Here is a 17,192-nt window from a genome sequence, read left to right on the forward strand (position 1 = left end):
ACTTGGCAATATAATCCATCTGCCTATCAAACCAAGGCCAAAGCATACCCTGAAAGGTCACGTATGGGGTGCTATCTCTTGAGCTGTACCCCTGTACCACACCATATGAACACCCAAAGAGATAAGGAAAGGAGGGAATGGTAAATCACAATTCACCACTCCACACTATAATTCAAACAGCACCCTGTTTTTGGCTGCTTACTAGTAATAATGTCACTGATACTGCCCCTCACACAATAGCATTTACATTGAAATACTTTGGATTTTAAAGACAAGAAAAGTATGTGTTTTTTGGGGGTATTCTGCTCAGAATCAAAGAGCACCATGTTTTTTCTCCAGTAAATATTACAGAAGTCACTGATATGGACCCTTGCACTACTGCCTTCAGATTGAAAGACTTTGATTTTTTAAAATGAAGAAATAATATTTTTGTCCACTCCTAATAAGTTTACTAATATACTATTACAACCAGTAACCACTGCTTGTCTACTCTTCACTCTCTCACACCCAATTTATGAGCACACATTTCCAGCAGGCTGATCTGTAAATAAATTTTTAAGATTTCTGCAGTAAATTCATATCTATATTAATATAAATTACCTTGTTCACTCTGTCTAACCCTCTACAAGCAATTTTCTGAGCACAGAATTGCAGAAAATGTCCTGCCCACATGCTATTACTTCCAAAATTGTAGGTGAGAATAGGGGGGAGGGCTATATATAGAAGATATTGGTCCAAAACTCATGGGATCCCACATTGGACCGGAAATTAAATTTTGCCTCATTTTCAGATCCACATTTTTGCAAGAAAACAAGTCATGACTCTGTTTAACTTGGTATCCCAAAATTCGGACCTGTCGGATTTCGAACAGCTCATCACCACTAATAACACATGACAGTTTGTGTGGAATGCCCGCTAATGTCAATACTAGCTGATAAGTTTTTGACTTTGAAATACATATTGAATATATTAAAACATCACCTCAACTTGGTCTTCGCATTCATAGGCCGAACATTAACTTGTATTTCTATCAATCTTCTTATTTATTCCCTTATGTTTTCTTGTCATAATGGTTGTTTAAATTTCTCCTTTGTAACATAAATGACTGCAGTTTGTGGTATCATTGAATAAACATTAACATACTTTACAATCTTACACACACATATCATGTTAATGGGTTATAGAGTAAAATCAAGGCTTCAGTAAGAATTTGATGGACTTGTGTCTTTTTAACACATAGGTTAATCACGGTATCTTGTGCCCTCATAGGTTACAGACAGAAAGGAAAGATCAAGACTGTCTACACTGCATCTTTATGTGTAAAAAAAATTACATATATTTCTGCTACTATTTAGTTCATATCCGATTTTACTTTCAATTTAGTTTCTTTCGATTGACCTTTTCAACTGACTGCATAAGATTTTTACTGTTTTTTTTAAAGGTTTTTGTGAGATCTGGTTGAAATTTTAATGGATTTATAACAATAAAACTAGATTTTACTAGTACTTATTACTTAGCACACAGTGTACTTTTTATGTAAAGAAAATCGACTCTTCCTCCGCTTTAGTCGTGGCTCGTACCTCTGTATATAAACTGTAAATTATGACTCAAATTTAACGCAGTCCTGAATTTTTTTACGTTTTTCTGACATAATAATTTGTGAATAAATCTGAACTCAATTTAGTATTAGAGGCTTTATAAGACATTGCAATGTCACAATATCACCTTATTCTTTTCAAGAGGGTACGTACTTTAATAGACTATGGACATACTCGCGGCAGGTCTGTGGTGACAAAAAACTTTCCAAAAGGAGATTGTAAGTTTGTTAAACATAAGGATTGACACCAAGTAGACTGTCTAGTGCACAGCACATGTATGTCAGATGCAAACAGGGTAAATGGGCAACAATTGCTTTAGTGCTAACGCTTTTGCCTGAAACATTGATGGCTAGGATTCAAGGCACAGAAGTCTATAACAACTGTAAATGTGATGTTAATTCTTTAGGGTCATGGGTCAGATTTGACTAAAAGATCTTCAAGTGTATGGATACCTTATACCTGCTATCCCTAGCTTCTAGTCCGTGATATGGTTGTGGGAACCAGATGTCGTGCCACTAAGGCTGCTACTCAAGACTTAGCTCATTATCTGACTAAGGACAGTAAGCACTTACAACAGTACTTGTTTCAGTCATATGCTTCTCTTAATATTGCCTGCCAAAGAGAAGAAAATCTCTCAGCCTCATTGGCCCTAAACCACCAATAAGATGCAAACCATTATGTCAACCTGCAGTTAGAGCCATGAGCACATTCATGATATCCAAAACATACTAGTAGGTTAATTGTCTGCTATCAAATTGACCGTAGTCTCTATCTGTGTTTATTTCTGTCTATGTGTGTATGTTAGGGAATTTAGACTGTAAGCTCCAATAGGGCAGGGACTGATGGGAGTGAGTTCTCTGTACAGCGCTGCGGAATTAGTGGCGCTATATAAATAGCTGCTGCTGCTGATGATGATATCAAAACCCAACCAGTAGGAATCGCACCACAGTTATCTAACTTAATACCATCATAAGATCATACCTGCAGCCTAAAGGTTAAATGATATAAAGCCTAGCAGCAGGATAGCTAATATAACAATGATATTATAAAAAAAGTTACAAAAGCAGACTGAAAAGAACACATCATGGTCCATTGCTGTCCAGCTTTTAGCCTTTATGAAGTGACGATCACCCGTTCACCTTTAGGAGTTTTTCATTGAAGACGCATTGCAGTATTTATTCTTTTTCCTCTCTGCAATATTTGTGCGCAAGGAACTTTGAAGTAGTTAAGGCTAGGACTAACCTGTAACCAGTAAGAGTATTAGAACTTTTAAAGAACTACCAAAAAGCAGTACAAGGTATCATCAGATATAATTATTGGCAAATAGACGCAAAACGTTATTGTATATGTGACAAAGTTTGCGTATCCAATTTGTTTATATTAAGATTATAATTGCACACATCAATAAGAAAGAATCACAAACATGTAAGCACACCCAAGAAGTAATGGAATAAAAGATACATGAACATAATCTTAAAAAATAGCATCACTAGTAGTTTAACAATACTGGGGGTAAATGTATCAAGCTGAGAGTTTTCTGATGGGTTTGAAAAACCAATCAGATTCTAGCTATCATTTATTTAGTACATTCTACAAAATGATAGCTAGAATCTGATTGGTTGCTATAGGCAACATCTCCACTTTTCAAGAACGCAGGAAAACTCTCAGCTTGATACATTTACCCCCTGGTCTTAAAACCACTTCCAGATATAATGGACAACAAATGACAAATATTATTTCATTAACGTCAAATAACGTCCAAATTTTATTCCGCTACATTTTTTTTATTGTACATCTACAACATACCTCAATAATAATCTATGTTATAAATACTAGAATTAACTCTATTATGAATGCTTCATGTGTGCAAAGCACACTATTGTAGTATTTGAATGCAAATATATACGGTCTTGACTTGAAAAACAATAAACAAAATATATACATAATATATAAATCAATAATTAATAATAATAATAATAATAATAATCATAGTGCAAATTGAAAGTTTTCAATGTTGCTTTGCATTATTTAACTATAATTTCAGTTTAAATATGTGTAGTCTAAATATTACTTACTGTTTGCATGTTGAAAATTGGAACTTTATCTTTCAAATGCAGACAAATGCCAAAAGTTATACGCATGCTCATACTCAAAACACATCTACGTCTGTGACAGTGTGACTTTCTTATCTGGATGTTACTAGTCAAAAGACAATGTCTGACAATGAAGTGATACTATTTTATGGATCATTTGTAAAAGGGGTGAAACGCCAATTTTCGCCAGTGATAAAGCTTATATTCGCTTTGCCCAATCCATCCAAGGTAAGATTTGTCAGTTTTCGTGCCTTAATTGTTCTGTTATTACTTTAGTCTTTAAAAAAATAAAATCGACTTATTGACGCTGCCCAGGGACATTTTGATAAATATGCACATAGGTGATGAAACAGGTATTGGAAAGAAAACTTGCACTTGCCACTTGTGTATAGTAAGTACGCTCTGTAATTAAATCTGTATACATTTTATGATTTTTTTTATTTCCTAAAGATTAGATCACCTTTGTGGACATTTCTTCTTTTATTTAAATGTGAATAATTAAAGCAGTAATCCTATTAAAAAAAAATCAGATGTTAGAAGAATGTTTGTATTTACCATATGCCCTCCTTTTTTTATTACTTCAGGCTGCAATTAATGATTTATGATTCTGGACTACCATGGCAACCACAGTCACATGGCACACAATGTAGTGAGCAAAGAGGCTTTGGAACGACCCTCTAAACTCTTTCTACATTGTGATATCCTCCTTCTCCCCCCTTTGCCATCACAAGATATGCTGATAACTGTGAGCCTGTGTCTCTGTAGCAGACTGGCTGTGTCTGGCAGCCATTTTTTGTTTGTGAAGAGAGAACTTTTGAAAAGATGTAATGATTATGATAGCATAATAATTTGCAATGATTTGAAGCAGGATAGTCTTTTACCTTTAGTCATTGATTAGATATATTCTCTAGAACAATCTAGCAGAGCATATGTAACTGGTTTATGTTAGTGGAGGGTCTTATCTTTGTGGACCTGGGTTAATGTAAATCCTTTGCATATATCCACCCCCTCATAGCTGGTGTCCCCCTGTGGCACTATATTTTCATATGCCATATACATTGTTGGCTACAATTGATAACATACATATGGAATATGTTTGTGAACATTTTTATTTTATCTGTGGCCAAATATGTGAACCATTAAAAATGGTAAATAATTTGTAATATCTGCCCAAGAAATGAGTTTTTCTCTTAACATTGTGAACCCAGAAATAACTTTTTTAGGAGCTTTTGTGAATATTAGTCACATTTTTAATGATTTCAAACTGTAGTCCTGGTGGGGCAATAGTGCCTGCCTTGACATCACAGCAGTGTGTGCAATAATTTTGGAAATTACTACAACTTCCATACATCCATTAGCAATATTTATTGCCCGCCTATAATATTATCATCAAGATGACTGTAGCATGGTTGAAATAACTGGTGTGTTTTAGATTTTGAAATGGAAGAGGCTGGGCTGGAAAGTCCTAAGGCTGCATTACAGTATCTGTTAGCCAGAGCAACTAAACCAAGCTGGAATATTCCAAAGGAGTCCAAGCATTGTTATTGTTATAAAGTAAAGCTCACATGTACCGTTTTGTACTGGCAAATATATATGTTTGGGCCTAAAATACTTAATGGAAGCTATCTGTTTAAAATATAAATGCCTTTAAAAAGAACAATTCCATCACACTAACAATTAAATAATTGTTGTAAAAACAACACAAAATCCAATCCAAATGAAAACTAAATGAGAAACACAAAATCAAGTTATTTATATCATACTTGCCTACTCCTGGAAACCTTTTTCCGGGAGAGGGGGCGTGACTGGAGGGTGGGAGGGGCGGGGCAAGGCTAATCGCATCAAAATGACGCTATTGGCCTTGCCCCGCCCCCTCCCACCCTCCAAAATGACGTTATTCACCGATTCTCGGTGAGTTCCGGGAGGCGGGAGAAATGCCAGCTCTCGCGGGAGTCCGGGAGACTGACCTGAATTTCAGGAGTCTCCCGCTTTCCGGGAGAGTTGGCAAGTATGATTTATATTATACATCTGTATCTTTATATATATTCCTATAAAATAGCCTATATATTGCCTTTAGACACACTTTTGCACGGCTATGGTAAAAGCATTTAATGCCAAAGACAGATGAAGATAAGCAAAAGGTTTAGCCTGTGTGTGTCTTGTAACATAGGATGACACTGTCAGACAGAAAGACAGAGACCGATGCTGACTTTTTGTGGTCTGTTGAACATAAACATTTCAAAACACAGTTAACAATGCAAAAAGTCCATAGAGCAATGCACAGGGATATGCTACAAGAAGCTGCTGTCCTTCCATTGCCAACGTAGTGATGAATATTTTTGAAGCTGAGAAACTGCACCATCCGATTACAGAAGCTGCTAAGATTGTCCCAACGATTCCCCTAAAAACAAAGAACACAGACTTTGATGTAAGATCAGCCTGAAAAACAAGTTTTTATGCTAAACAATAATTCTATGCAATAACAATTCCATATGATTATATATATATATATATATATATATATATACATATACATACATACATACACACACACACATATATATATATATATATATATATATATATATATACACAGTATACACATGTATATATATATCTATAATATAAATGCTTAGTGGCGTGTGTTAGTCTGTCTGTGTGTGTGTGTGTGTGTGGAAAAAATAAAACCAAGCTGCAGCGCCACCTGCTGGGCGGAGTTATACACTGACCTACTAAATTCTTAGTGTGTGTGGGAAAAAAAATTCAGAAAGGGCTGAAATTTGGTATACTAAGATGTTTTTAATTTGTTAATTTAATTTGTTAATTGTTAAAAGTGTTTATAAAGATTTTAAAAAAAAATATATATATATTTCTTGAAGGAGAAGTGACAGTTGGAAGTGGTTGGTGATTTCCGGGGGTGACAGTGGGGAGTGGTTGGTGGTTGCCGGGGGTGACAGAGTGAGAGGAGTGTGATACTCAGGACCGCTGAGAGAGATCCCTGTGTCTGGATAGACATCTGGATAGATGTGGCGATGAAAATGAAGGATGAGGTGATGGAGAAGAATGATGAGGTGGTGACATGTGGACAAAACCACGTTAAAAAAGGGCGCTTACGTCGGGAAGTAACGCTCTTCCTCTGAGGAGGCCTGGGCTAGGCCCAAATGCATGACAAGAACCTTTTCAACACCTTAAGTAGCTTGATCTGACTAGAATGCATGAGTATCATGCACGGGTTAACTTGTATGTATATATGTGTGTATATCTACATGTATATATATATATAGTCTGTATTTTTACATACAGTATTATGCTATGTGGCGCCCCCTCTCGCTTATTTTTGTTCTAGATTTTATCCAGTACACCATCTGGCCTTGTGAGGATTTGGCAGCCGCCTGAACATAGGACTTTCGTTTATCTAAAGAGACATTATCTCCATTCTCAATTGTCTACCTAGAGTTACGCGCTGTATTATCTATTGTATTTTGTTATTTGTATTGCGCTATTGGTGATCTAGATATTTAGCTGCATACTCTGTCTAGACAGTATTACACACCCAATATGTGGAAAACAGGAAACAGGGTGAACCAAAGATTTGAAAATTGTCAAAAAATTTTTGAGGATAATATTATTCCACAAGAGCCACAAAATGATATTGATAATCTTTTCTGGGACCTTGAAAAGGCCTTGATTAAAGAAACAAAAGCTTGGTGGGATGTAAATACCTTGGAAAACTATATCAAGGTTGATCGCATACCAAGAGGCTTGAGAATTAACAAATCACCCACTTTCTCTTCTGATGATTCTCATTTCAATAAGGAATGGGACTCAATTCTACATGATTGTTCTAGGAAACTCATAAAATTGATTATATGTGAAAAAAAGAAATTTCTTCACAATTTAGAAAATGAGATTACTGAAAAAGAAAAAATCTTAGAAACTCATAAAGAGAAAGTTTTTTTCTCTGAAAATGAGGCGGTTCTTAGCAAAAAACTAGAACGAGTAGAAACTGATGTTATTAAGATCAAACAAAGGAAATTTGCACGAGACAAACACGATTATGAGAATAACAACATAAAAACCTGGAATAGATCCCAGAATGAGGTATTAAGGAAATATCAATCCCGTGATAAAGCAGGTTGGAATACCGTCCCATATAAAAAATTTAAGGTCTCTCAAACTCCTAATTATGAGACTAGAAAATTTCCCAAATCTAAAGATGGTACTAATAGGTTCTCTGCCCTAGAAGGCGTTGATAGTGACAACGAGAGTTTTTTATCCCCAGACCTAACCCCAAGAGAAAGGTGGAAACGACCTCTCAGAGAAAATATAAAATTAGCATCCCCTCTAAAACGCAGATACAACGAAGGAGAGGCAAACGGGGAGGCCTCAAGACCTCAAAAGAGGAGATTTCTGTAACAAATCATGAAAGTCTTAAACGTGAAGGAATCTTTAATTTATCTAGCCATGTACTAAATAAATCTGAGATATCAGTACTAAGCAAAGGATTGTCCTTTGCTCCAATAAAAAGACCCAATAAATTCCAAATCTATATTGACATTAACAAATTTGTTAGAAAATTAACCTTGAAAAGGCATTTTGCTAAGAAAGATCAAGCTGTTATAACAAATTACAATACTCAGTCTAAATCTGGCCTTAAACCTTCCTCAAAATACTTTCCACTTGAATCGAAAAGTAGACATATAGAAATCTTCCAAGAATTAATCACATCAGATTTGTGTGACTCAGATATTAATTCTCATACTAATAACAATCTTAGTTTTCAAGAAAATAAAGCCTTAAAAAACCTCCAGAAAAACATGGACGTCATAATCAAACAGGCTGACAAAGGAGGAGGTATTGTCATACAAAATCGTTGTGACTACATTAATGAAGCTATGAGACTTTTAAATGACGAAGCTTCCTATACCCGTCTCACCAAAGACCCTACTAATGATTATGTTGATTCGCTCAGAGAATTACTCACTAAAGCTCTACATGATGACATTATTATTAAGGACGAGTTTCAATTCCTAATGATGAGCAACCCTATCATACCTATTTTTTATCATATGCCTAAAATTCACAAAAATCTAGTTGATCCACCTGGGAGACTGATTATAGCAGGAATCGAGTCTCTGACGTCAAAAATCTCAAAGTATGTGGACATATTTCTTAACAAATATGTTTTGAAATTAAAATCTTATATAAAAGATACTGCACATGTGCTACAAACATTTGAAAATTTCAAGTGGTGCAGTGATTATTTGTGGGTAACGATTGACGTACAGTCATTATATACGTCCATTGAGCACAAAAAAGGCATTGAAACAGCAAAACACTTTTTGGATTTAGATGTTTCTCTATCCAACTCACATAAGGCATTTATTTGCCATTTAATCGAATTTATCTTAACTCACAATTATTTTAAATTTCTTGAGCATTTTTATTTACAATTGTGCGGAACCGCAATGGGTACAACGTTTGCGCCTAGTTTCGCGAATTTATTAATGGGCGTTTGGGAAGAACAGTATATATATAGGGCCAATTCTTATTCGGATAATATCATTGTATTTAAAAGATATATAGACGATATTCTAATAGTTTGGCAAGGAGATATCGAATCTCTGAGTGAATTTTTTCAATATATTGGGGAGAACAATTTTAATTTGAAGTTTACAATGAAATACGATCCAATCAGTATTGAATACCTCGACCTGATACTTATAGCACAGGACGAGGGGGTTATTACTAAGAACTTTATCAAACCTGTCGATACTAACAGTTATTTACATTTTAAGAGTTGCCACGCTAAGAAGTGGAAGACTAACATTCCTTATTCTCAATTTTACCGTATTAAAAGGAACTGTAGTAACAACACACACTGCAAAGAACAACTCAATATCTATTCGGAAAGATTCTTAAAGAGAGGCTATCCCCAAAAACTACTGGATAACGCGATGGAGAAAACAGAACAACTTAATAGACAAGAAATCTTGTCCTATTCAAAAAAGACTGACAGTAAAAATGAGGATGTCTCATTTGTTACCACCTTTTGCAGTAACGATAACAGATTTAAATCAGTGTTATCTAAACATTGGAATGTCTTAAAAAAAGACCCTATCCTACATGATATTCTTCCGGATTCTCCAAAGATTATCTTCAAAAAGAATCTTAGTTTGAAAGATATGCTGACCCCCAGTCATTTGAAATGTATCACTTCTACTAAGAACCCCTCTACTTTTCTAGATATCAAAGGGAGCATTAGATGCAACCAATGTAATATTTGCAAATATACAGCTCCCATAAATAAAGAGTTTTTTAGTCATGACAAAAAGAAGAAGTTCATGGTCAAACAACTAATGAATTGTCTAACTACATCAGTTATATATTTTTTAGAATGCCCATGTGGCTATAAATATGTAGGTAAAACTAAAAGACAGCTAAAAATCCGAATACAGGAACATGTGAGAAACATAAAAAACCAAGTAACCAGCCACTTAGTTTCTCAACACTTCAAGGAGTTCCATCAATCGGATCCTAAATATCTTAAGTTTATGGCCATAGAGAATGTAAAATTAGGAGACAGAGGGGGAGATTTACAAAAACTGTTATCCCAGAGGGAGATGTTCTGGATTTATTCATTGGGCACCCTCACACCATCAGGGTTTAATGATAATTACGAAATAGCTCCCTTCTTGTAGGTTTATCTGAGTAATAGCCTATCATATGAGGGTGTTCCAATACTTATTTAGGTTAATTTGTTATGTATGTGTATACCTTGTTGTATGTACGCACATATATGTTTATATGATGCTCGAGAGAGGTATATTTATATAATTTTACATTTTTATATCCATTAGGGTTTTATATATACTTTAGGTCTGGTGATATTGGCACATACTGCAGGTGTTCATTTTTGGGGTTAATGCATACTGCAAGTGTCATCATTTCCTTTTAACATATAGCTGTAACTTATGCTATATCACTGTTAATTTGTATCAGATAGCTTTTTAATCTGTTTAAATTGATGTACCATTTATTGGGGCTTGATTGTCATTATACATCTAGATGGCTTACCTAATGTTATTCTTTATCTATACTTATAAATACTACTAACCAATAGTTTATATATTGGGCATCTAGTCTATAGCGCTATTGCCTCTTAGCAACTACAGTGTTCCTGCTTGCCATATCTATAGGGTGTTGATAAAGCTAGTTGATTGACATATATATAAAAAAACTGTCTAGTTTAGATGTCTGTGACGTCCCCACGCATAACGCTGGGAGACGTCGCTTGTGCGCATGCGCAGGATGGCGCTGCGCACACTACTTATACCTATAACATTAGTATGTCACATATGTATAAAGTTGGGTGACTGTTATACAACAAAAAAACTGTCCATTCTAGACGTTTTCGACGTCCCCACGCAAAGCGCCGGGAGACGCCGCTTGTGCGCATGCGCAAAATGGCGCGGCGCATACTATTTATATCTGTGACATTAGAGAGTCACATACTTGCATTTCCTCCTGATGAAGTCTTTATTACTTGAGACGAAACGCGTTGAGGACTATTTCTGATGTGATTACTGAGTCCAGCTGTACGTTGGTGAGCCTGAATCCAGGAATATGTTGGTGAGCCTTCATTGATGTTCTCAGTGTTTAGGCTGTATACAAAGATACCCAGATAAGATCTTTTTAAAGTGTTTTTATGTAAGTTTACACCTATATTGTTTTACAAAATAAATGTATGGATATACAATATCACACTATGTGAGTCTCCTCTATTTTATAATTGGTTACTGTGGACATATGAAGTGCCAGCTCTGTACCCCTATCGCTGTGTGAGACAACACCGACTTGTGAGAAAAATCTGAGCTCCTGATGACACAGGATACTAACAGATAAGCCTTAAAGATTTTATATCTGGTACGCATATTACATTTGTACGGTGCCGGTACCCCTGAGTGCACTTATTCGTTGATTCACCTCAACCTGTGTGTCTGTACCCACGTGGTGATCCTTATTTCTACTATTTGGTACATCAGTCTGTATTTTTACATACAGTATTATGCTATGTGGCGCCCCCTCTCGCTTATTTTTGTTCTAGATTTTATCCAGTACACCATCTGGCCTTGTGAGGATTTGGCAGCCGCCTGAACATAGGACTTTCGTTTATCTAAAGAGACATTATCTCCATTCTCAATTGTCTACCTAGAGTTACGCGCTGTATTATCTATTGTATTTTGTTATATATATATATATATATATATATATATATATATATATATATATATATATACCGTTACAGAAGCTCTGGGCAAGCGTTAATGTCAAGTACATAAGTCCTAGGTTCCTGCCATTTGTATTTTAAACACCAGGGAGATTGCTTGTTTCTGAGAAAAAGCTTCTCATTTGGGGGCTCTCAGCTTCAGGAGTAGCTGGTAATGGGTTCCTGGTGTTTTGTATGGAGAGAGTAGGGTGGGCTCCATACAAAAGGCCCCGTCCAGGTCTTTGTCTCTGCAGACTCCCAGCAGAGTAATAAGGACATATACCTGTGTGGGCGCTTAAAAAAGGCTCCAGCCTTGGTCTCTCAGACACACACTGTCTGGGGAGGAGGCCAGGGGTCTTCTGAGAGAAGCTGCAATGTATGCTGTAAGTTCCACTTGTTTGATTTAAAGAGAGGGACATTAGGCTCCTCACTCTAGAGAGTGTACTACACTGTGTTAACTAGTAGCCAGACGGGTAGGATTTTGTTTATGGTTTGTTATGTGTTGCAAGCTGGGGAATAAAACTAGCTGAGGCTATTAACCTGAAACGTTGGACCTATGTGATTTCTCTGGCTGAAGAGCAACCGTCCACCCCAGAGGACGGTGACCAAGATATAATTATACTATATGTGTATATATATATATATATATATATATATATATAATCATCTATTTATATGACGCCGCAAGGTTTCCAATGCGCGATACAAAATGTAATACAAACCGTAGACCGCAAAGGCTAAAACAGTACAGAACAAGACGAGTAAAACCAAGGCTCCAATAGCTCCAAATATAGCAAGTACAGTGATGTTGGAGAAGGAGAAATGGAATTGAGACAGAAGGAAAGACGGCCGTGCTCATAACAGCTTACATACTAAAGGGAGGGGAAACAGACAGCAGGCACAAGAGGAGTCAGTGGAGGTGATCAAGAACAAGAGGAGCGCAAACAGGAAAGAGGGAGGAGGAAAAGAAGGATGGAGAAGGTTAGGTGAATGACTGGTAGGCTTTGAGGATAGATGGGTTTTGAGTGCCAGTTTGAAGGTGCTCAGATTAGGGGACAGACGGATGGTGTGAGGGAGCTCGTTCCGGTGGAGGGAGACACCACAGGAGAAATCTTGGATTCTGGAGTGGGATGATGTGATCAGTGCGGAGGAGAGGCGACGGCCATTGGCCGAGCGCAGGGAACAGGCAGGAGTGTGAATGGAGAGAAGGTTAGAGATATAAGGGGCAGTGGAGTGGGAGAGGGCCTTATAGGTGAGGGTGAGGAGTTTAAAAAGGATTCTGTAGGTGATAAGGAGCCAGTGCAAGACAAGGCAGAGGAGAGAGTCAGGGGAAGAGTGGCATGAAAGGAAGATAAGTCTCACAGCCACGTTGAGCATAGAGCGAAGGGGGGAGAGGTGGGAGAGGGGGAGGCCGGTGAGGATAATGTTACAGTAATCAAGATGGGAAATGATGAGAGCATGGATAATGGTTTTAGTGGCATCCTGAGATAGGAAGGGCCGGATGCAGGCAATGTTACCTAGTTGGATATGCAGTATATGTGCCAACTGTCGTTTATATGTTGAATTGGACGTATCACAAGTCATGTCCAAATACAAGACAATAGTATTTACACCAGACATACATAAAGCGTATAAGTGTGAATACTTACACCTAAAAATAGCATAGAAAGAAAGTTTGACCCTGTTAGTAAATGCTAAAGTCACATTACTCTATTTGTACACAACAGAATCATGTAATTAAGTATGATGTACACAAGACAGAAAAGTGACTATTATTAAGTGCAAAAGTCTCATTTTCCATATGAAATGTAATTAAATACAAACACCTCCAGATGCATAATATCTGCTGTAGATCCCATGGAATCTACAAATAAGTAATGTAAATCGATGGCTATGGCTTGATATAATACAGGCACAATGCAAATGAATTAAGTGCTATCAGCTGAAAAGGTCAATACAATGTTAATCATAAGCAGCAAGCTAGTTTCTGCTGATGTTCACCATCAGCATCAGCAGCCATCCAGTGCCTGCATGAGATAACCAAAAACAGAAAGGAAATATCAGGAGCTCTATATAAATTAATACAAAAGTGAATATCAGATCCATGTGCTGCTGTACATAGAGAAATTTCAAGATCCCTATAAAATTGAAACATTCAAAGAAAAGAAAATGAACAGCACCGGAGATGAATTTTCAACCAATAATAAACAGTTCTTAATTCTTAAATATTCTTAATTATTATAGCAAAGTCTAAACAAGGAAAAGGTTCAGATTAATAAGTATCAATCACTTAAATCAAATAACAAAATGAATAAACAAATAAAGTATTTTCTCACTATTTTTCTTAAGTGAAGTAAATGCGTATGCTCATTCACTAACATTTATTTATATGAACCTAGTATCCAAATATCAGGCTGGACACAGTGAATATTGCATGAACAGGTAAAGTGAGTGGTGAGCAACACACACACACACACACACACACACATTCCACTACTGTAAAATATATTATAAACATTCCATTAATCCTCTCACTGTTAGTAAACGGGTAACCCTTTAACTGCCATCTGACCAAACACCAGGTACATACAGAAAGAAGAATTCACAGGATGGCACGCAGGTTACTAAAAACAGCCCTACCTCTATCTGAATATTGGAATAGCCTGTCACAGATTCCACGAGGAGCTATTTGTGAATCAATGATACAAGAAAACATCCAGATATGCAGATACATTTTAAGATGTATTATGATTCACAATGTTTTCATAAGGTCACCTAAGTTAAAATTAATTATTACATTATTATCATATCAGTAAAAGTATTTGCTAGTATGGAGGGATCTTAGTAGACATACTTTGTGTACTGTAGAGGCACTATGTTCTGTGCTTAAATGACCCAATCCCTTGTTACAAACGCATGCAGTACTGTCACAGGCTGTCTGGACATTTTGTGCTACTTCTATCAATGTCTGTGATTTCTTTATTTGGACTGAAGCAGACTTGTCCAGTTGAATCCCATATTGAACTATCATTCGTTATCTGTGTGAATTAGTAACCAATACACATCCTTTTATTTTATTCCAAACATGTGGTCTCTCTATGACCCTCGAGGCCTGAAGCATGACATTCTCATTAGTTAAGAATCAAGATGAATTATGTCTTAAAACAATGTTATTTATGGTAACTATACCGAACATTTATTATAATGAATACATCTATGGTAATGCCTTTTGGAATGCATTTTCAGTTTAATGACTGAACATTATATTCTCTGCAGCTAAAATTACCATATTAAAATGCTGTGTTTATATGTCTCATCAAAGTTCTTATTTCCATATTCCATATGATCATACTGCTAGGGAGATATTCAGGCAAATAAATTAGGTGACTGATATAGTGTAGCTCTACCACTTACTGCTGCTATATGGCTGACATTTATAGTTGTGTTGCTGCAATCATTGAATGAGTGCAAAGAGCTCTAGTAGGGCCCCAAATTAGATAATATATAATACTTATAAATATGTTTGTTTCTCACATCGACTCTATATCTAAATCATGTTATGTACATCTAGAAAACATTTGCAGAATACGCACATATCTTACACAAGACACTGCAAAAACCGTAATTCATGCACTTATCAAGTCCCGCATTGACTATTCAATTCCCTCCTTACTGGTCTTTCCCAAAACAGACTCAAACCCCTACAGTCTATTTTGCACGCAGCGGCAAGATTGATTTTCCATGCAAATTGTTATTCCTCTGCTGAATCGCTCTGTATGTCTCTACACTGGTTGCCTGTTTTCTATTGAATCCAATATAAAATACTTTTACTAACCTACAAGGCCATCAACAAAGCTGCACCAACATACATCTCCGCTCTTGTCTCAAAATATCTCCCAACTCGGCAACTCTGTTCTGCACAAGATCTGCGTCTCTCATCCACCCTCATTACATCCTCCCATTCACGGCTACAGGACTTTTTTCGGGCTGCACCTACTTTGTGGAATTCACTCCCTCGCACAATAAGACTCTCCACTGGTCTACAAACTTTCAAGCGTTCTCTGAAAACCCACCTCTTCAGACTAGCTTATAATATTCCTCAACCATCCTATTATCCTCACTAGATTACCCTATTACCACCCGTTACACAATTTCACACAAAAAAACCACCCCCTGACCAACATTGTTGTGTGACGGGATAATTTAGCTTACGAATCACTTTAACCTTTGCAGTCTGGCTGGACCACAATGCAAAATGTAGACTTAACCTCATGTATCAAACTCCCATTGTCCCCTTCTCACCTCTTTGTCTGTTTTACCCAGTTTGTTTCTTACTGTATTTGTCCCCAATTGTAAAGCACTGTGGAATATGTTGGTGCTATATAAATGATGATGATGTTATACATATAGGGCCTGAGTCATTAAGGCAAAAAAGGAGTAAATGTTCTCTAGGACAAACCATGTTACAATGCAAGGGGTGAACATTAGTTTATTATTTTGTACATAAGTTAAATACTGGCTGTTTTTTCATCTACCACACAAATACTTGATAGCTTTACTATTACACTGAAATTTAAAGTTGATCTAGGACACGCCCTACCCCAACTACAAATCTGTCCCCACATTGTAAATTTACCTCCCCTCCAATGCAACATGGTTTTGCCCAGGTATAAAGTTACTAATTTTTTTATGCTTTGCTCTGCTTAATGACACAGCCCCATAGTGGTTTCCCAGTATATACTATATACAGGAATATGTCAAAAAGATTGATCCGGGTTTATCATGCAGGTCTGAAGAATGGCCATACCTTTGGCCATTATATATTAAACTGACCACTCCTAATGCAAATATAGGAAACTAAGATCATAGGAATTTATTAAAAATAAAGACCATATATATAGTATGCAGCTGAGTTAATGAACACATTTTCACACTGCAGAAACTTTTAAATGTAGAAACAGTACAGAAAGAAAACAGCCGTGCCATTGGAAATCTAGAATATACTGTATATCTTTCCAGAAAACAAAGCACATCTGAAATAGTTTTATTAAAGAGACTATCAGTCATCCCTAATATTGCAAGTTGACATGAGTTATACTTTTTGCTAGTTCTTGTGTTTCTTTGGATTTGGGCTGCTTTAGGAGGATTTCAGAGCCAGCATGGGCTATATTATGATGTAAGTGGACCAATAGGAATAGGAATAGGAATGTAGGAAAAAATTACATGTTCACA

General features: G+C 36.4%; 1 protein-coding gene across 2 annotated transcripts in view; it reads right to left on the reverse strand.

Annotated features, from left to right (window-relative positions):
- Nucleotides 1-5,560: 5,560 nt before the first annotated feature.
- The window catches only part of YIPF7 (Yip1 domain family member 7), a 79,246-nt gene continuing 67,614 nt past the window's right edge, over nucleotides 5,561-17,192 (reverse strand). Inside the window, exon 5 of one of the 2 annotated variants that reach the window (XM_075189152.1) lies at nucleotides 5,561-6,092. In XM_075189152.1, the coding sequence (XP_075045253.1) occupies nucleotides 5,835-6,092 (258 nt within the window). In that variant the 3' untranslated portion in view covers nucleotides 5,561-5,834. The remainder of the gene's footprint in view (nucleotides 6,093-17,192) is intronic. The other variant, XM_075189160.1, reaches the window with a different exon arrangement.

The sequence above is a fragment of the Mixophyes fleayi genome, chromosome 1, assembly GCF_038048845.1.
Source record: "Mixophyes fleayi isolate aMixFle1 chromosome 1, aMixFle1.hap1, whole genome shotgun sequence".
In the NCBI taxonomy this organism is placed as follows: Eukaryota; Metazoa; Chordata; class Amphibia; order Anura; family Limnodynastidae; genus Mixophyes; species Mixophyes fleayi.